The sequence below is a fragment of the Syngnathoides biaculeatus genome, chromosome 2, assembly GCF_019802595.1.
Source record: "Syngnathoides biaculeatus isolate LvHL_M chromosome 2, ASM1980259v1, whole genome shotgun sequence".
NCBI lineage: Eukaryota > Metazoa > Chordata > Actinopteri > Syngnathiformes > Syngnathidae > Syngnathoides > Syngnathoides biaculeatus.
In genome coordinates, this window is record NC_084641.1 from 23077796 (window position 1) to 23099646 (window position 21851).

Below are 21851 nucleotides of genomic sequence, written 5' to 3' on the forward strand. Positions count from 1 at the left end.
ACTCCTGTTTGCCTTGCCACACCCTCTTGATCCATATGATGGGCGAGTCAGCTGGGTCAGAGGTTTTGATGATGGCATGACTGTGACACTCTAGTGGGGTCTGATGGCTGCACTAACACGCCATATAGTTGAGTCATGGGAGTTTTTTTTTTTTTGGGGGGGGGGTGGCAGTCTCACCGTCACACTGATGCATACACTCACGGAGTATGAATCAGCAGAGGGGGATTTTGTAGCAGTCTTTGTCCGTATATGGGCTCCGTCTGAACTGCTGTGGTCTGCTGGGAATGTAGGCACATTCCTAGCAAGTTTAGTGGAGAGAAAGGCATGTATCAAAGAACAAGACAGATTATAAGTGTGAGCTGCTTTGTCCTAAAGCAGAACAATGAATGGCTACTACCTGTTGACTGACCCTAAAGAACAAAAAGTCCCTTCAAGTTGTTACATTTTTACAAAAAGAAATATATAGTTTGTCAACTTTATTTATTTTTTTAAATCTGGGAAATCTTGGGAGTCACTTGACTGTCAATGCTCTCATTACCTCCACCAAGGACGTTGTTTTCATAGGTAGGGTTTCGTTCTAGTTTGTTTGACCATAGTCTGTGGTGCAGTATTTCATACGTAAACCGGGATACACGATACCATGTTGGGGAGGTATTCTTTCAAGGATGTCTATTTGAATTTTACGTATTGGGGGAAAAAAATTATCCTGAAAATCATTTAATTCACAGTATCTCACACTTTTTTACGGAAATATTTCAACATCGTTTAAAATGGGAAAACTGTTTAATAAAAAAAATAAAATTGAAAAGCAGTGCACATCTTGTATACCTGTAAAAGTATGGTCACCCTCAAAATGAATTAATCCCAGGGGTAAGTGTTGTTAAAATTAAAACCTCAATTCAGATTTCATATACAGTGGTGTGAAAAATGTATTTGCCCTCTTCCTGATTTTTTTTGTTTTTGCATGTTTATTGCACACGCTGGTTTCAAATCATCAAACCAATTTTCATATTGTTGAGACAATACAAAATGCAGTTTTCAAATGACAATTCAATATATTAATCTAGAAACAACTATTCATGTAATTTTCGTCTTCATTTTATGCATGAATTTGGGATTAAAGTGAGAAAAATGTAAGAACTGGGCCAATAGATTTTGCCAGCACTGTTGCTATGACTAATGGCGTAAGACTTTTGGTCATTGTGTTAGCAAATCACAAAAGTTGAGCATTTGTAGTGTTTTTGGTTCTGGTATGGTTGTTTATCTGTTATATCTATGGAGGTAGACAGTGAAAGTGGCACACACCCTTCTTTTAGATCATCAGCATTCTTACTGCTTGTTCTGACGTGTTTTTCTCTTGGATACACTTTTATTCACATCAGTGTCAAATAGTTATTTGAATCAACATTCTCCACTATGTTGGTCTTTTTTTTTTTTCCTACTCTTGTTTCTTGGTTTTCAATGTCATCTCTTTTTGTACCACAGCAAAGAGTTGACTCTGGGTTGCTATGGTGAACCACACATTCAGTGTTTTCATGGTGAGGGGTTGGCTTTTTTTTTTTTTTTTTTTTTTTTTGACTGGTCCAAATCACTTTGGAGTGCTTTTCCTCAGGGGCAGCTGACATCCTGTGGCAAATACTGAGAGAAATCTTCAAATCTCATTTATGGAGTCCCAGTTTAATCAAGATAAAAAAACTTCATCACTTGGATTAATTTCTACATTATCGTAACAATTTTATCTGAGCATTTTTATGATCTTAAATGCATATGTAGCCTAGAGGTCTGATTACATCAGTTAGGACCCCCCTCCCCTACACACACAGTGCCCCACCTTTTCCTCAATTTTGAAATCACCTTCTCTATCAACTCCATCTTGTGCAGCATGTACGTGCTTGCTTCTGTTACATGCTGACCATGTACATGACTTTTCCCCAACCTCGCTCTTCATTTTCTCCTCTTGACTACCTGAACAAATGTCAAACATTTAGAGCAACAGGGTTCAGCTCTGTGCTGATGTGCCTTTGTTGGCAGAATTAGATTCGCCCCCATTTAGGGATACTGTCACAAAAAGTGCATTAAGCACATTTATTCTTTGAATTGTTTTAATGTTCATTTTAGATCTGCTGTCATGCATTTGCTCATGTACTAAATCTTATCACATTCTACTAACACTTTAAATCATCAAAATTTGTCAGAAGTTGGAAGCTTTTTAAATGGTTAATCCCCTTCCCCTCTTTTTTTTTTCCATACTAAAGAAATCCATAAATCACTGGTTTTACATTGTGTAACTATAACCAGCGGTGGACTTGATTTAAATTAATTGCAGAGGTGCTGATTCAGTCTCAACTAGTTTGAGTTTTAAAGTAGAACGACAAGATGCGCTTTTCATCCAGAAATCCTTCAGGCATTATTCCGCTCATTAAAACAATGGGGGTTCAGGGCATTTAGGCAGATGTGTCAAACTCATCTTGTAACGGTAATCGTTTTCCTCGGAGGGCCAGTTTTGAACTCAAGGGTGGTATGTATAGTTTCTTCAAGTGACTTTTTGCGATATTGCAAGCGGTTTTTGTTACCAAACGCTTTTTTAAAGTGATTATTACATGACATTTCAGAAGGTGACTCTCGCAATCTGGTTTGAGAGCCACATAAATGAAATGATTTCGACAGCCAGATCTGGCCCCCCAGACCTTGAGTTTAAGAGCTTTGATTTAGAGTGATGGTACATTTTTTTTCCTTTTTTTTAATACCTGAATTAATATTTAAAATTTCAAAGATACAATGACTCAAATAAATGACTGTTTTCATATATTTTTTTTTGTTTCCTCTAGACTCCAAAGCTATCGTTGATGGGAATATGAAGCTCATACTGGGTCTGATCTGGACTTTGATCCTGCACTACTCAATCTCTATGCCTATGTGGGATGAAGAGGAAGAGGCAGATGAGGGCAAACAAAAGACCCCAAAGCAGAGGCTATTGGGATGGATTCAGAACAAACTACCCGAGCTTCCCATCACCAACTTCAACCGGGACTGGCAGAATGGGCGGGCTCTCGGAGCCCTGGTCGACAGTTGCGCTCCAGGTGAATTCTGAAGTGGTTTATAATATAGATTTTAAGCAAAGGGTCAAACAGAGAAGGACCACAATGTGAGATTGCATGCATTGTACATGTGCGTGCCCCAGACGGTTACTTAAGAGAGAAACAGACGTACAAAGTTGGCAAATAGCTTTGATTTGATACAAAGTACATCTGACACATTACTTTTTGTGTTGAAGTGAAGAAAGTGGAAGAACATCATAGGTCGGCTCAAGGAAAGTGTTTCAGTTAAAACTTGAGCTAAACAGAAAAGTGATTCTGGTAATTTAGGATACAGAGTGGGACGTGACCAAGAGGAGGATAATTTGATTTCGATGAAACATTTTAAAAACCAGGTTTACATGTTTGGGATGTCTGGCATACCTCCGCAGCCTCAAGTTGCAGATAAAAGTTTTGTTTTGCTGTAGGAAAAACTCCCAATTAACTGGCACACCGGCAAGGCTACCTTTTAACATGAATGAGAAATTAAACATGGATTTGCAGTTAAATGCAGATTAAAGGCATACTTACTATATATACCCTCAAGTCACTCAAATGGAGGCAAGTCATCATTTTTAATGCAACAGTTATTGCCTCTATTCAGTTCTAGGGTGCCATTTTTATGTTGTGGACCTCAATTAAATTTAATTTTATTGTAATTCCTTAAAATCAGTTTTGCACCCAGTTCTTTATGTTCACAATAAGATAAATTACACTTTTATTCATACTTATGCAGCTTCATAGTACAAAAATGTATGCATGTGCATTTTTTTTTTTTAACCCACAAAATTTCATAAGTCAATAGTGCACTTTATACACTTCCTTATCCTTATAGTTCGTATAAAGGAAATTGGGGGGGGGGGCTCACATTTTATAACGTCGTAATCTAGATGTGAAAAAGCTGTAGACTTTAATTCCAATATGCCACCACCATGTAGAGGTTACGAAAAAATGTGTAGCCTACTTTTTCATTCTAATACATCAGGGACATGTATGACTGCATATATTGTTTACATTTTCTGGCAGAACTTGTGAAATTTTTTGAAATATGACTGAACAAAGACCATTAATAATTTTAGTTTTGTTTTGCTGAAATGCGTGATGGTTTTATTTGAAAGCAGTTTAAATTGAATTGACTTTCACTTGGCCCTACATGTTTTCTTTGAGGAACCTTACCCGTCTTACAATATCTGCATTATTATACATACGAACTCAACCCTTTCTAGGACTGTGAATTCTAAAATGAGAGCAAGTAAAAAGTAGTGTTCAAATAATTCCTTTTTTATCATATGGGTAGAAGCAAAATTGTATATTGTAAAAATATATATAGGTAGAAGCATTTTTGAGGTCATTTGGGGTGCCTATTATCAATGGATATGAAAAAAATAGGGTTCATTACTTTATAGCCTCGTATGATGAGCCCCCCCCCCCACACACACACACACACATAAAAGGATTAGTTTCTAATTTCAATACTGTTTATCTTATATTTTCTGCTCCCCTCTCAGGTCTTTGTCCTGACTGGGACCAGTGGGATCAGACTAAACCTGTAGACAATGCCCGTGAAGCCATGCAGCAAGCTGACGACTGGCTGGGTATACCACAGGTAAAGTGATAATTTAGTTCTACACTGTAAATGTTAAATCTTGGAAACTAGAGCTATTGTGTAATTCTTCTTACGAAGACCTAAGTAATGTTAAAAAAACTATGTAATATGAATAATAAAACACTCCCTTGTTTAGTTCAGGTGGCCCTAGGATTGGGCTTGAATGATCACCTGTATGCTGGTAAATCAAAATTTCATAATGTATTACATCTGTTTGGATGTGCTTTTTACTTCTGTAAATGGCATTTGAAGTTTGTTTTTAAGAGTTTTGAGGTGTGAAATGGAATCAATGCTATAGGTGTGATGACCTTGATAAATGACTCCAAGTAATATACCAAATTACACTAAATCTCCTTGCCTATCTTTTTGCACTGGTTATTGTTTTCATGGTGCAGAGCTATCAAGTGAAGCAGTCCTGTTTGAAATACTGACACCATATTCATTGCAATTCTTAGTAAGTCGCAGATTTTGGGAATTGAGGTTTGGGTGATTTTGTTACTACTTCGAGAGCTGATTTGTTGAAAAAATTGTAAACTTATTTTTTTGCAAACTTTTTTGTGAATGTTTGGCAATCTGCCTTCATGGAGTAGGTTTCACTTTAGGTTAGAAATTATAACTGGACTTCTTGACATTTTTTTTTTTAATCATTTGTGATGTTAATTGACCCCTCCGTACAGGGCACTTAACCACGCCTTCTGAAGTGACGTCACGCCACGTGCGCTGACGTAAGACAAACAGTAAAAATGGCAAATACAATACAATACATTCTGAACTGAGACAGACTCCATGCTTCTGATTTCATTCAAATCAACGATATATTATAGATTCTAAATACAATACATTAACTGAGAGAGACGCCATGCTTCTGATTTGATTCAATCATTCACACGTAGCAATGTTACGCTAGCGAAGAACGTCTCATTCATTTATACGAGACTTGTATTGAAAATCAAATATAGGGCATATCTTCGTGCAGACACAGTCTGGTTAAGCTTCGGCCGCGAGCCGGCAAGAAAGCGACACGTTTGTGCAGTCCGATCATCGCTAAATATCGCTCAACAAAGAATAAGTGTGTCAATCGATCACACATAGCGGTGTTATGCTAGCGAAGAACGTCTCAATCATTTATACGAGACGTGTATTTAAAATCAAATTTTGGGTATATCTTTGTGCAAACAGTCTGGTTAAGCTTCGGCTGCGAGCCAGCAAGAAAGCGACACATTTGTGCAGTCCGATCATCGCTAAATATCGCTCAACAAAGAATAAGTGTGTCAATCCTTCACACGCAGCAGTGTTATGCTAGCGAAGAACTTCGAATTCATTTATAAGAGTCATATATTGAAAATCAAATATAGGGCATACCTTCGTGCAAACATATCTGTTCCGGTTGATATTAGATGGATTTAGTTAATGATGCGGTCTTCCACAAAGTTTGATCCATCGAAGGCATTTTTTGTACTGGGTCTTCGGTTTTGGAAAGGGTACGAATCGAACTCCACCAACTAGCCTTTCAGAATACCTGTCGTCACTATTACAAAGTCCGTGACTACACCTCTTAACCATATTTTTTGTTAAATAACCCAAATACGCGATAAAACGCTAACTAAATCCATACTGGACCATGCAATGTTGCCTGAGAAAATGGCGGGAGCAAAAACGGGCTTTGGTTTATGCAGATCTCTGGCCTCTGATTGCGCAGTGACGCGGATTGCGCAATATCCACGGAGGGGTCAATTGTCTGGTTGTTGTGTGGTTCCACCCTCCATGATACAGAAATATTCAAAACATGCTCAGTCAGCATTGGGCCAAGAGGCTCATGGCGACCTCATTTAATCATGCCAGTTATTGGTGCAATTTTAAAATGCATAATTAAATATGTCAGGGGCTGAGCTGACTTTGTTGCATTGTGCTGACTGGCACATAGTTGGCAGCTGGCACGGCATTGCGTGCTCGCACTTGGCTTTGTGGTCGCTGCCGTTTCCGCCCACTGGTATGGTTCTGCAAAGAGGAGCCCTTTGTCTCAGACTTTGTGGACTGAATCAAAAAGACAAAGGGTATGTGTGTTTCAGTGGGTGCATTCTGGTTTTCAGTGTTCGTCAGCTGCATGTACATTCTACCAAAGTACACTTTACAAAAGTTTTCGTTTTGCACTCTCCAGCTATAGCATCGCTGTATTTATCAAAAAAAATAATGGTTAAGCTCACTTCATGGTGATAATTTTTTTTATTGTCATATTGTCCTTCCAGGTCATAACCCCTGAGGAAATTGTTGACCCCAATGTCGACGAACATTCAGTCATGACTTACCTGTCTCAGTTCCCAAAGGCTAAACTTAAGCCTGGTGCACCACTACGACCCAAACTCAACCCAAAGAAAGCTCGTGCTTATGGACCAGGTAAATGCACAAACACACACAGTTCGCCTCCCACCCCACGCGCACACAATCACCATAACACACATACTTGATTCTGGAAGAGGCTAATAATGGTCACCTTTGCTTTTTGTAGGCATTGAGCCGCTTGGCAATGTTGTAATGAAAAAGGCTGTATTCACTGTGGAGACAATCAGTGCAGGAATGGGAGAAGTACTTGTTTATGTCGAGGACCCTGCAGGACACAGAGAGGAGGTTCAAGATGTTTGGTGCCGTTAATCAAATGGTTATCACTTAGTAGTCCTTTTCTAAACATTTGCTTCTGTTTCAGGCCAAAGTGACAGGCAACAATGATAAGAATCGCACCTACTCTGTAGTCTATATGCCGAAAGTCACAGGCATGCACAAGGTAATGTATAGATTGTCACGTGTAGTATGGATATGATCAGGTTTATTGGAAAGCAGTCAAGGAGCCATGGGCATATGTTAAAACTGGTTAACCCAAATATATGCAAAGTATGACAGAGTTTTGGATAAGATGGAGGGAGACAGGCAATTTCTTGTGTGCAGGGACAACTGTGATTAATAATGGGTGTAGTCCTTTTTTAATGCATATCGTTTTGTCTTCATGTGGCACTTTCCAAAAAACAATCAAAAGCTCTGTTCTTACAACATTTTTGATTTTAACTTTTTTCCCCACTATCTATAATACTGTATATTTGTCTAAAACATCTTACTATTTTTGGCACTCAGCAAGTAGAATTTTGGAAATGTCAATCATTTTTCTGAGACTCTTATACTTACAAGTGTCACAGGAGTGCTGGAGCATTTTCCAGCTAACTTTGAGCAGGAGGTGGTGGACACCCTGAACTGGTTGGGAGCCAATTGTGGACATGGAGACAAACAACAGTTGCACTCACAATCGCACATAAGGGCAATTTAGAGTCACCAATTAATTAATTTTTGGGATATGGGAGGAATACGGAGTGCCTGGAGGAAAACCCACGCAGAAACGGGGAGAACATGCAAACTCCACACAGGCGGGGCCGGGATTTGCAACCTGGTCCACAGAACTAAGAAACCAATTCTCCAACCAGTTGCTCCACAGTTCCACTTATTCTGGAAATTCTAAAACTGAAAAGGTTTAGTCTGATTTCATGTCAGTCTTTTTATTATTGTATATTAATTATTTTGAACACGACTGTCGACCCAACCTGAAAACAAAGTTATTGAAGCCGAAATATGATGGAGTACAACCAGGTCAAATGTTCTAATGAAGAAACAAGGCACTGATGTATAAACACTTTCATTGAGTATAGTCATGAAAATGTCAGCAAGAGTTGTGAAGATGCCATAAAATGAAAATCTCCAGATAGCAGGAGTGAAAGTATGACTTTTTTTTTTTTCCTACTTTTCTACACTGAAGACATGAGGTTGAGGGGAGAAATGTTTGAAGGCTAAGATCGAAGCACATGTGGAACAAGCGAAGGGGGGAAGGGGAGCAGAGACGAGCCTCAGAAATTTTGTAACAAAGTGTTGTGGGTGTGGACAATGATTAACCTTTACCTAAAGTGAAGTCAGAGGGTGTAATGCCAAACATCTGTAAAACTCTGTTGCTCTATTGTCCATAGTTTGGGCTTGGATGACTCCTTCTTGTACAGGCTCACTAATGACTGCAACAAAATTAATTCAGAACTTTGAGATAGTCGGTCTGCCGATTTGAGAAAAGATGCAACCAAACTTAATGGTGCTTCATCATGGAGTAAGACTTAACACTGATAAAAAAGAACACTGTTCTTAATCAGGGAAATTAGATTGGCTAAATCTATCTTTTGACCGAATCCTTTTAGAGAATGCATTTTACATACTAAAGAGAAGGCTGAAAGAGGTTACATTTAAAGCATAAGAAAAGAATGTGCATTATCCATGAAATCTGGCTTCCTGTAATTCTTCCAAGTTTTATATCCAAACCATATTTGTATACATTTGGGGGGGGGGTGTTTGAACTATCTTTTGACCTCAAACTCAATTGTTTTCGATCCATAGCTAAATTAAGTTGTTGGCTTTACCGTTCCAATAATTTAGTGGTCTATTTCCTCTTGAGTAGAATCAATTTTGTTCATCCTGAACTAGACATTTCAGGCGAATGTGTTAATTACTGATTATTCTGAGATGTCCTTTTTTTGGGGGGGCGGGGGGTGGAATTTGTAGGTGACAGTGTTGTTTGCAGGCCAACACATCTCCAAGAGCCCATTTGAAGTTGAGATTGGCATGGCTCAGGGAGACTCCAGCAAAGCCACTGCCCAGGGACCCGGCTTGGAACCCACAGGGAACATTGCGAACAAGAGCACTTACTTTGACACCTACACAGCGGGTAACCACATCAATTATTTGGTGAAAGAGGTGCTCTTTCCTGGTTTGTCTTCATCACATCCCTTCTGTTGCACAGGTGCTGGTGTTGGTGAGGTGGAGGTTGTGATCATGGATCCTGCAGGGAAGAAGAACACCGTAACTTGCAACATAGAGGACAAGGGCAACAGTAGCTACCGTTGCACCTACAAACCAACACAGGAGGGCCAACACACGATCTATGTCACCTTTGCTGGTGGTCAGATCAGCAAAAGCCCCTTCATAGTAGAAATCGGCGAAGGTATGCCTCAAGAAAATCTTATGCACTGACAATCTCAGTAGCGCCAGTTGTCCCTGATATCCTACGGTCAATGTTATTGTAACAAACATCATTAGTGATTACATGTTTGTCGTCACAGTCGGTTTTCTTTGTTTCTAATGCTTTTGCTGTCTCCTTTTGCCTCTGTGCCGGATCCTCCCTGGCCTCCTCTGATAGAGGCCTGGTGGCATCTGGCCTCTGTTGGGAGCTGCCTCTTCCTTCTGCTGTTATTTCCCGTTTCCTGGGATCTCTTTTGGGTACCCAAATGTGTCTGTGCCTGCATGTTCTTGTATCGCTATCTTCGTAGGCGGCATAATTTAAAACCATAATAGGAAGCACCTTTTTTTGAGACAGTGTTCAGTTTCAGAAGATGCCTTCAAATTTTATTTATTTATTTTTTGGGGTGGGAGTTATATGAGGTGTTGAAATCACTTAATTTTGGTTTAGGGCTGTAGATGGGTTATGCCACTGAATGTCCTTACAAAGATAGCAATATGCAATCATTTTTAATAATAAAATGTAGTTGCACGCATGAGTGTTTGAGCTTCATGCCCGTAATGTTTATTTATTTATTTTTAATTTGCATGTCTTGTCATTAACTCATCTGTGGACTTGTGGAATCGTGTGTGATTTGCCAATAAGCTCTGTTTATAACCCAGTGGGGAAAAATTCCACACCTCCATGAGGAAATGCTCTTCTCCCTACATGCTGCTTTGCAACTGACATTTTGTCATGTCACTAGACCTTTCTCCATTAAATGGTCTGAATCCTATTTGTTCCAGCTAAATGAGTCTGTCAGCAGATTACATAATGACACGAGTCACTGTTATAGTATGTGCCTCTAATCTCTTAATCACTTATTTTAAATTACACATGCATATTTGATGGATTTTTCTAGATTGCCTTGTCAGTAGTTTTACCCCAAAATAGGCATTATAACATTTTACTTTTCTAACTGCAAAACTCTTATCATTTCATGTGGTATATTATTTTATTTTTAAATTGAAAACATTTTGTATGAAGCATTTTTGATCGTCTATTTACTCTATATTCCCACTAGAAGGCCATATCCTGTCCATTATCATACAGCTTGTCGCATTTCCTGTAGAGTTTTCCCTTATCCTCGGAACACTATCCTACTGTGACTGGCAATATATTATAAAAAAGAGGTGATATGTGGGTTCCTGCTTGGTGGTTAAGGCCCACTTCATTTGATGCATGTTAACAGCTCACTTAAAATAGTGGGGGGAGAGAGACTGCACAGGTCGAAGTACCAGATGCCCCCCAGTAGCAATTCAATGTGAAGTAAATACTATTACGGCTGACCTCACTGAATTGCAGGGCGACAAACGGTGGCATTTAAGAACTTTTGCATGGCACAGTTGTCACCTGACCTTCAAATGTTAAGTATTGTTTTTCTCGTCTACAAAGCCAAAACACTATTCGGAGCACAATGACAGAACTAGTTGACCTCAGTGGTCAAATGAGTGCTTGGTGGATTTCACTGTTCCACCAGCCACTATTTACGCCTTCAAATCCCCAGTGATTTTCTACGTTAAAGCAACAAATCCCAAAGGATGTGGGACCCAAGATGGCCATAGTAGCTTGAAGGCCAGATTGGTAGGTACATGGTTCTTGCCAGCAATACCTAATTTTACCTAATGTAAGATTTTAGTTATTGGTTCTCAAGTTTTAGTGATTTTATTTCCTTATCAAAGCAAGGACCTGATTGCTGAGGTCAAATGTCATAGGCTGTCATTACATGTATTCAGTTATTTGAATATATGCTAGTCAATGATTGCTTCAAAGGGCCCACAAACGCACTCCTTCACCTGATGTCATAGTTTGACAGAACACAGAGAACCATCTCTCAGTGTGCATGTGTATGTGTGTGTCTAGCATGCAACCCCAGCCTATGCAAAGCAAAGGGTCGTGGTCTACAGCCAAAAGGTTTACGGGTAAAGGAGACTGCAGACTTCAAGGTTTACACCAAAGGAGCTGGGACTGGAGAGCTCAAAGTCACCATCAAAGGGCCGAGTGAGTTTTTTTTCTTTGTCAATTCAACATCCATTCGTTTTCTGAGCCACTGATCCTTATGAGTTTCGCGGGGAGTGCTGTAGCCTATCGCAGCTGTCATTGGGTTGGAGGCAGGTTACACCCGGTTTAAAACTTGTATATTCGGTCTTGTAGTCATTTCAATTAAGTACGATCATTTTCAAGTGGATCATGTTGTAGCGGCTTTTAATGGCGAGACAAAGTGGTACTTATGTTGGCTCCCTATGTTCAGAGGGCCTTGAAGAGCCTTGCAAGAGGAAGGATTTGGGAGATGGTGTGTACGGCTTTGAGTACTACCCCACTACAACTGGCACATACAGCATCACCATCACCTGGGGAGGACAGCACATACCTCGCAGGTGGAAACTTGCACAGAAACAAACGCTGCCACTGATGTTAGTGGATTTGAGGAATAATTAACTGACAAATTTTGTTCTTTAGTCCCATTGAAGTGAAGGTTGGACCTGAGGCTGGGCAGCAGAAGGTGAGGGCCTGGGGTCCAGGCCTAGAGGGCGGTGTCATCGGCAAATCTGCCGATTTTGTCGTGGAGGCTGTTGGAGACAATGTTGGCACTTTGGGTATGTTTTTTTTTTTTTTTTTTTTTTTTTTTTTTTCCTTCAAATGTTCAGGTAGATACATCCTGTTTGCTTTGCTAAGCTCACATTGCTCTCTTCAGGTTTCTCTGTGGAAGGTCCATCTCAGGCCAAGATTGAATGTGATGACAAGGGTGATGGTTCTTGTGACGTGCGCTACTGGCCTACTGAGCCTGGCGAGTATGCAGTACATGTGCTCTGCAACAGTGAGGACATTCAGCATTCCCCCTTCATGGCTGAGATTGTCAACCCTCCTGCCAAAGACTTCTATCCTGACAAGGTATTCCACAGCAATGGTGACACAAACTGCTATGGCTAACATAACACGTTTAATAGGGGCCTTAGCTTTTAGATGGGACTATAATTCCCTTAATAGACAAACCCTTTTTCCTAATGAGTCAGTGTGGCTTTTTCAGGTTAAGGCATATGGTCCAGGTCTTCAAAGCAGTGGTTTGGCTGTTGGCAAGGCCACTGAATTTACAGTGGATGCTAAGCAAGGTGGAAAAGCTCCACTGAAGGTTGTTGCTCAGGTAAAGATGTCATAAACAAAGAAATCTATGTATTATACAATGTCAATTCAAATTACACTTTTTTTTTTCTCAAAATGAAAACTGGCAGTTATTTACCACAATGCACATTACTGCCACTTACAGAGCAAAAGTTCAAATTTACTTGCACCGCTTGCAAGAAAATTTTTCATTTACAGGGCTGTTCCCTCGTCAGTTTCCCTTATGTGCAACTGCACTTTAATTTCTAAGCTATGTGGAGATGTTTTTTTTTTTTTTTTAAACCGTTTGATTTCTCTGAGGCAAAGCCTGTTTAACCTTAGTTGTCCTGAATTCTACAGGATGGGGAAGGCACGCCTTTGGATGTGCAGGTTAAAGACAATGGCAATGGCACATACACTTGTGCTTACACACCACGCAAACCTCTGAAACACACTGTCATGGTCTCCTGGGGAGGAGTCAACATACCTGACAGTCCTTTCAGGGTGTGTACTCTGGAGTTTAATTAGTTTACAGATTTTTATTCAAATTACATTTTGTCACTGAGTGCTGTCTTTTGCATTGGTGCACAGATGAATGTTGGTGCAGGCTGCCATCCAAACAAGGTGAAGGTATCAGGACCTGGAGTGGCCAAGACGGGTCTCAAAGCATTTGATCCAACATATTTCACAGTTGACTGTGCTGAGGCCGGTCAAGGTAAATATGGGATGTTTTTTTTTTTTTTTTTTTTCCTTTCACAAGACTAAATCAAGGCATTTTGTCACTCTGCAAATGTTCAAACATTCCGCATACCACTTTTCCCAATTTTCTGATCTTTAAATGGATACATCTGATGTAAGTGGCCATTGTTAAAGGGTTCTGTTTTCATTTGCAGTCTTTAAAAATGACTAGGTTTCCTGTGCATTGCTGGGCCCTGTAATTACCATCACATTAGTCATGCAAACACCAGTGTATCATGTTTTTTTTTTTTTTTTGTCCAAAGGTGACATCAGCATTGGAATCAAGTGTGCCCCTGGTGTTGTGGGGCCTGCAGAAGCTGACATCGACTTTGATATTATTAGGAACGACAACGATACATTCACTGTCAAATACACACCACCTGGAGCAGGCAGCTACACCATTATGGTTCTGTTTGCTGACCAAGTGAGTTACAGTATATTCCCACTTAGTTTTCAGTCTGTCATGAAAGTTGCATAGATACTGTCAATAAGTGAGAAGCTGTCTTAAGATCCTCTTCCTTTTCATGTTGCAATTTTTAGGCTATTCCAATGACACCCATCAGGATCAAGGTGGATCCTGCTCATGATGCCAGTAAAGTGAAGGCAGAAGGCCCAGGACTCAGCCGCAGTGGTAAGGGTACTATTTCATTCCCATTTTCTATTTCTGCATTACTTGTTTTTAAACTAAATTAATGCACACAAGCTATCATGGCTAAAAAAATACATTGTGGGATTCAAAAGCTTCTACACAGAAGTGTACCGTAATTCTCATCGCTTTACCGTATTTCACGCTTCACTGACCTGCTGTATTGGAGATTTTTTTTTTTTTTTTTTTTTTTTAAGATGGTACAATATTTTGCCATCGTTCTTAAATTTTGTTTTGAGATCTGAAAAAGTAAGTGCCATAAATGCAATGTTAACACCCTTAGTCCACTAAACCTTCTGCTGTCTTTGTTAGGTGTTGAATTAAACAAGCCTACTCATTTCACGGTGAACACTAAAGGAGCGGGAAAAGCAAACCTGGACTGCAGCTTTGTCGGCCCCATCAAAGCAGAGGCTGTTAAGGACTTTGAAATTATCAACAACCATGACAACACACACACTGTGAAATACACTCCTGTACAGCAGGTAAGGCCCAAACAAACTCAACCAGAATGTTAAACAGGATAAATTCATAATTCTCCAGCAACTGCAAAGTTCAGCAAGTAAAGCTTCTTAGTGTTTGGGGGGGTTGTTAAATAATTTAAGGTTGTTTCCTGACATGCTTTGGTTAAAAATGCAGAAGAAAAAAATATAGAGCACCTAACGACTTGGAACACAATGGTTGAAAACACATTTTTTTGGAGACCACTGTTCTCATACAAATGGGCCACTGGGTACCATGCCCACCAATACTATGGAATGTGCCAACGTAAGAACATTTATTACCCTGACAACTTGATGTGGAGCTACAGGCTGGCTTTTTGTGGAGCCCAGAGCAAAAAAAAAAATTAAACTGTGTAGCATGACTTGTATTCTCACTCATTGAGGCAGCACTTCATCACCAAGGCCCTGAATTATTCTTGTCAATTAGTGTGCAGCTCTGTGAACATGCCACATGCTGAAGATGCGACACAATTTAGCCTTAAAACCGCAGACTACGTCTAACCACACCAGTTCAGGACCTCCACGTCCATCATGTTCATCTCAAGATTGTCTGAGACCAGCCACCCAGACAGCTCCTGCAAAAATCTGTTTGCATAACCAAAGAATTTCTATATAAACTGTCTCAGGGAAGATAATCTGCATGCTGATTATCCTCCTCAGGGTCTCGACCTGGCTGAAGTTCTTAATCTTAAATGGCTTGAGTGGGCGATTGCTCATATTCAATTGTCTGGGACAATGGGAAGGTGTTCTCTTCATGGCGTATGTTATGGACAACACATTTTACAGTACTGATGGCATTTTTGAATGCAAAAATGATCCCACTATGATCCTGAGGCCCATTGTTGTGCCACAACAATCACCTCATGTTTCAGCATGATAATTCATGCCTTCATGTTGCAAGGATCTGTAAACAATTCCTGGAAGCAGGACACATCCCAGTTACTTGCTAGACCAGCACACTCCTTGGACACGTCACCCATTGAGTATGTTCGGGATACTCTGGATCAATGTGTAAGCGTTCTAGTTACGGAAAATATCCTGCAACTTCTGACAGCCACTGAAGAAGAGTGGACGGGCATTCCACAGACTGCAATCAAGAACCTGAGCAACTCTGTCTGAAAGATGTTTCACCGTGTGAGGCAAATTGTGCTCACACTGGATGGTGACTAGTTTTGTGTCCCCCACAATAAAGCAAAACTGCACATCTCAGTGGCATTTCAGTACAGTAAACGGGGTGTCTAATCAACTTTTTGATATCCTCACACCTGTGAGAAGGGATGGATTATCTCAAGCAAGGAAATGCAGATTTTGACAGCTTTGTGAAGAATATTTGAGGATACAGCCTTTTGTGTATGTAGAGAGAATTTTAGATCTAGTCCAGCTCACAAGAACAAATGTTGCACTTATTTTTGTTCAGTGTAATTTTATGTAAGTGCTCATGATCCTAAGAGCCAACATCTCTTCTCCTTTCGCCTTATCCCATTAGGAGTTAGAAGCTATCAGCGTAATCTATCTTCTGCATCCTCCTTTCTAATACCATCTGACCTCATGTCTTACGTCACTACATAGAACCTTCTCTTATGACTTCCTGTTCCTCTTTTCCCTGGCAGCTCCATCATAATTCACCCAATATCCTCAGTCACTCACCAGAATGTGTCCAAACCATGGAATTGTTGTTGCTTTGTCTCTAGAACATCTATCCTTGGCTATCCTGCTCAGTAAATTTCAATCCTACATCCTGGTACACTCTTCCATCACATAACGCGACACTTTTATCCACCCATTGTAACCTGCTTGATCAGTTTCTTCACCTCCTTTACACACTCGCCACTGACTCTAAAGTCCTCTACCAACATAAAGGAGTTGTTGATGTTGTTGTTTGTTACAAGCTTGTCATTGAAATTGACTGACACTTTGAATCTCAATTCCGTCCTGACATCAGGGTCCTCTGGGGCTTGCTGTGACTTATGGTGGCGATCATATACCCAAGAGCCCCTTTAATGTTGCTGTGGCTCCCTCACTAGACCTCAGCAAAATCAACGTCACGGGCCTGGGGGACAGTACGTGCTCATTCCTGTTTTGAACTGTAGTAGCAGTTAAATGTTGTTTCTACACACTGAAATGTTTTCATTCCAAACTGGATTTCATGCACATTTATATCAATATACTTGATCAACTTGCCATTTGTTTTTCCCCAAGCTGTTTTCCCCCCTCAAGTCTACATACTGTGATTTGTGTTTACTGTAGAGATGTCTGTAGGCAAGGACCAGGAAGTGATTGTGAAATCTAAGGGTGCTGGAGGTCAAGGCAAAGTGGCAGCCAAAGTGACGGCACCCTCAGGAAAGCCTGTTGCCAGCAAGGTAGAGTACATTATGTGCATAATGATTTTTAAAACTTGTTGCATACTGAATACAAATGTTAATGTATTGAATCGTCTTTTCAGGTGGAGCCTGGGTTGAGTCCAGAAACCAGTCACGTGAAGTTCATCCCACGGGAAGCAGGGCCATATCAGGTTGAACTGACTTACGATGGAGTCCAAATGCCTGGATCTCCTTTCACGCCCATAGCTTATCCTGCTACAGACCCCTCCAAGGTGAGTGTGAAGGACTACACTTGGAATTTCATTAAGTTCTAGGAATGGAGGAGTTAGTTGTTAATGCATGTCATAATCTCCTGTCAGGTCCGCTGTTCTGGCCCAGGCTTGGAGCGTGCCAAGGTTGGGGAGACAGGGGAGTTCATTGTAGACTGTACCAATGCTGGCCCAGCTGAACTGACCATAGAGATCATTTCTGATGGTGGTACAGAGGCTGAAGTTCATATCCAAGATAATGGGGATGGCACATACACAATCACCTACATTCCCCTTTATCCTGGGTCATACACTCTGACCATTCGCTACGGCGGCCAGGATGTGCCCAACTTCCCAGCTCGGCTCACTGTGGAGCCAGCAATCGATGCCAGTGGAATCCGTGTCTTTGGACCAGGAGTGGAAGGCAAAGGTGAAACAATTTGGCGCATAGAAGGGTTGAAACCTTAACTTTTCTTTCCAGGTGTTTTTCTGGTTCATATACTGTTCAGCATTCATTGGCAAGGTTATCCGATTTTTTTTTTTTTTTTTTTTTTTTTTTTTTTTTTTTTTTTTTTTTTTGCATAGTTTTAATACCTTTTTATTCAAAATCTACTCCTTCTTGTGCACGTTTAATAGCAATAGGCACAATTTTTACTATTAAATAATTATTTAAATCGACATAATGAACTTAGTCCCCCTCCAAGCAAGAATAATACAAGTAGAATTACCTCCACAATGACACTTTTTGATTTTTAATGGCAGGTTTGCTATGTTGAAATTCAGTTGGGTAGTAGACTTATGGAAAATGACTTATTTAGGATCATTCCTACAGCCAGAAATTTCCTTCTTACTACTGAACAAGTACTGATAAAGTAGTATTGGGGTGTGGCGTTTCCACTCACCTGTGATGATCCGAATAGGTTTTCCTGAACCCATTTTTGACGTATCAATCGTAACGACAAACTACCACTTTATAGAGGAGTATGCAGTCATTCAGTTGAGTTTTGAGTGAAAGACCTAAGAAGGAAATAGACATGCGTCATGGTTTCTTCAGAACTCTTCTAGCTCTAAATACTGGCTTTCCAGTTGATACACGTCAAAAAGTAGGCGTACTTCTATGTGGTTGGGGGTCACAAATGAGTCGGAGACTGGCTACCAAGCACTGGTTTCAGCCAACCTTTAACCAAATTATATTGATTCAGTGGGGTATCTTAGTGCTTGTTAAAATTGGCAACACTTGACTTTATTTTTTTTCATTTTTTTTTTTTAGGCGTTTTCCGTGAGGCCACCACAGATTTCACAGTGGATGCTCGAGCACTGACACATTCAGGAGGTGACCACATCAAAACGCTTATCAGCAACCCTTCAGGAAGCCGTACTGATAGCTTGATCACCGACCTTGGAGATGGAACCTATAATATAGAGTACACTCCCTATGAGGAGGGTTAGTAGCAACATATCGTCTCAGTTTTGAGAGTGAATGCATTACAGTTTCTGCTACACAGGCTTAAAGATGTTTTCTTTTAGGTCCACACAATGTGGAGGTCTGCTACGACGGCACACCAGTGCCAAAAAGTCCATTCCATGTTGCCGTCACTGAAGGTTGTGATCCGGCCAGAGTACGTGTGCATGGTCCTGGCCTGAAAAGTGGCACTACCAACAAGCCCAACAAGTTCACCGTGGAGACGCGGTAAATGGAACTTGAAGCCTTAATTGAAAGTGGTTTCATAAAATTCACTGTTCACCAAAATGAGGGATTTTCACCCCCCACCCCCATCTTATTTCAGTGGAGCAGGCACTGGTGGTCTTGGGTTGGCGATGGAGGGTCCGTCGGAGGCCAAAATGTCCTGCACTGATAACAAGGATGGTAGCTGCAGTGTTGAATACATCCCCTATGAGCCGGGCACATACAACCTCAATGTAACCTATGGAGGACAACCCATCAATGGTACTCAACTTTTTTTGGGGGGGAGTACAACTAGCTACCTTAGTCTTAATGTTTACATACCCTATTGTCTGTCCATCGTTGCTTAACAAACACACTCCTAAAAAAAATCAGGTATGGGGAGTTGGCTTTCGGGGGAAATTTCAGGATGAACATAAAATGCACTGTAACCATTAAAAAGTAATTTTGTTGGTCCTTCTCTAAACTTTTCATGCTCACCAGCAAATTTGCCACAGGCTGTAATCAATGGGTTACCTGGTTCAGTATAGTATTTAAAATTTTCATTATGCAGAAATATTTGTGTATTCTACATTTCATCTGTCTAAACCCTCAGATGTGTTGTCTTCACAGGCAGTCCTTTCTCAGTGCCAGTCAGTGACACAGTGGACAGTTCCAAGGTGAAATGCCAAGGCCCAGGGCTTGGCAGCAATGTCAGGGCCAATATTCCGCAGGCCTTTACAGTGGATGCTACCAAAGCAGGAGTGGCTCCATTGCAGGTTCGCGTACAGGGACCCAAAGGTGTGTTCCTCCATTTTCATGACTTATGATTAATGCTTGTTTTAATATTTACTGGAGCATTATAAAAATGATAATTTGATATTTTGGTTGTAATACTGTAATTTCCTGTATATGCACAGACTCAAATTTAGAAAAGATGAGAAATTACAGTAAAAATTGTTTGTGCTTATTAGGTGTGGTGGAGCCTGCAGAAATTGTTGATAATGGTGACCAAACACACACTGTCAACTATGTTCCCACCAAAGAGGGTCCATATTCCATTAACGTCTTGTATGCTGATGAGGAGATCCCACGCAGGTATGACACATGCAGACTGGGGAAGGTGGAAAATCTGGACTTTTCCTATAGCGGGCCCAAGTCATTGAGTTATATCTCCTGTTTCAGCCCCTATAAGATCAAGGTGCTTCCTACCCATGATGCCAGTAAAGTCCGTGCTAGTGGACCTGGTCTGAACACCACAGGGGTGCCTGCCTCTCTGCCTGTAGAGTTTACTATTGATGCCAAAGATGCAGGGGAGGGACTGCTGGCAGTGCAAATCACTGTGAGTGTCTTTGCATAAGGAGTATAGTGTAACAAAATTGGTATCGCTGTTTTATGAATAAGTATTTCCAGGATCCAGAAGGAAAGCCGAAGAAGGCCAACATTCGCGATAACCACGACGGAACGTACTTGGTGTCCTATGTTCCGGACATGACGGGCAGATATACTATCTTGATCAAGTATGGAGGAGACGAGATCCCATATTCACCATATCGCATCCGGGCCCTTCCCACAGGAGATGCCAGCAAATGCACTGTCACAGGTATGCACTGAACATCCTCTATAATTTTCCTCTTTTAGCAGTTGATATGGGTATGCAGGTAAATTTCTTATGACTAAATCCTTCCGGCCCTTGAGAAATCAGTTGCAGTATTTTATTTTTTTTTGTGTATGTATGTGTGTGTGTTTTTTTTTTTTTTTTTTTTTTTTTTTTTCCTCTAAACTTGCATTAACTATTCTGTTGACTCCTAAGTATGTCCTTAGGTCAAAGGAATTATTTCAGAAAATATTTGCTTCCATCCAGCTAGGCAGAAAGGTGAATTGACTGTGACCTAAAGTTGATTCTATTCTCACAAAATAAACAAATCCGGTATAGACAATGCATGGCACTGAAATCACCAATTCAAGGACTAGGCTGGTTTGGGCTTGGGTTACTTGACTTCTGCTGGTTGCTGCGAAGTTTTTTTTTTTTTTTTTTTTTTTCTTTCCAGTATGTCCAACTATACAGAGTATTCATGCAAATCAGCTGCCATTTACTAAATTACAGTACTTTTAAAGCAATCTTTTTGCTGGGAATTTACTTTGCTTGTTTAAATTGTGAGAGGAAAATGGGAGGACAATGATGCACATTTCAGTATTTGGGTTTTGATTTTAATCTTTGCTAAAAGTCACCTGAGAGCACGAGGTCACATCAAAAAGTAGCCCCCGCTCTTAAGATGGTCGGTTTGGGCTGCTGTTTTCCGTTGCACTGCATTTTCATCACTGCGTCACATTGATGGGAGCAGAGCCTGTTGGTTTTAACCTCTTGGAGGTTTGAATTATGGGACTGTGTGACCAGTGCTGTACTTAAGCCCATAAGTGTCTCTGCTTCTCAGGAGCTTTTACATTAAAATAGATTCTGCTGCTGCTTCTTATTTGACAACCTTTCATGCATTTGTTGTTTCTATTGCTGTTACACTCCTCCTTAGTCCATTCCCTGTTCCACACATGCGCGCACACACACACGCATACACTCCTCTTTGCTTCATACAGCACTACTTATCTTTTTGTTTTCCATTTGAGTTTTTGGAGCACACAAAAAAATCACCCCCACGCCTACCTGACCATGTGTTTGTCACTTTTGTCTTTTGCACATCCTGCTTGTCACCGCTCCCACTATCAGTCTCAATTGGAGGTCACGGTTTAGGTAAGCCCATGGAGCAACTTTATACTGTGGAGGAACTCCTGTCTTTTAGCATGGAAACAACACTTTAAACCTGGGCTCTAATTCTCTTCTTTTACACCTATACATTTCCCTCTTCCCTTTTACTGCCCAGATCTCA

The 21851-nt window shown here is 40.6% G+C and overlaps 1 protein-coding gene across 3 annotated transcripts in view; it reads left to right on the forward strand.

Annotated features, from left to right (window-relative positions):
• Positions 1-21851, forward strand: part of flna (filamin A, alpha (actin binding protein 280)) — a 48449-nt gene that overhangs the window by 14531 nt on the left and 12067 nt on the right. For 2 of the 3 annotated variants that reach the window (XM_061841626.1, XM_061841644.1), the window contains exons 3-31: positions 2829-3080; positions 4583-4680; positions 6927-7074; positions 7187-7305; positions 7382-7459; positions 9262-9424; positions 9500-9700; positions 11618-11755; positions 12006-12132; positions 12215-12351; positions 12450-12646; positions 12783-12896; positions 13214-13357; positions 13445-13568; positions 13855-14015; positions 14132-14222; positions 14550-14719; positions 16680-16797; positions 16985-17097; positions 17181-17330; positions 17418-17736; positions 18577-18750; positions 18834-18996; positions 19094-19254; positions 19603-19770; positions 19944-20067; positions 20155-20311; positions 20383-20572; positions 21692-21715. In XM_061841626.1, coding sequence (XP_061697610.1) covers positions 2829-3080; positions 4583-4680; positions 6927-7074; positions 7187-7305; positions 7382-7459; positions 9262-9424; positions 9500-9700; positions 11618-11755; positions 12006-12132; positions 12215-12351; positions 12450-12646; positions 12783-12896; positions 13214-13357; positions 13445-13568; positions 13855-14015; positions 14132-14222; positions 14550-14719; positions 16680-16797; positions 16985-17097; positions 17181-17330; positions 17418-17736; positions 18577-18750; positions 18834-18996; positions 19094-19254; positions 19603-19770; positions 19944-20067; positions 20155-20311; positions 20383-20572; positions 21692-21715 — 4323 coding nt within the window. The remainder of the gene's footprint in view (positions 1-2828; positions 3081-4582; positions 4681-6926; positions 7075-7186; positions 7306-7381; positions 7460-9261; positions 9425-9499; positions 9701-11617; positions 11756-12005; positions 12133-12214; positions 12352-12449; positions 12647-12782; positions 12897-13213; positions 13358-13444; positions 13569-13854; positions 14016-14131; positions 14223-14549; positions 14720-16679; positions 16798-16984; positions 17098-17180; positions 17331-17417; positions 17737-18576; positions 18751-18833; positions 18997-19093; positions 19255-19602; positions 19771-19943; positions 20068-20154; positions 20312-20382; positions 20573-21691; positions 21716-21851) is intronic. The other variant, XM_061841635.1, reaches the window with a different exon arrangement.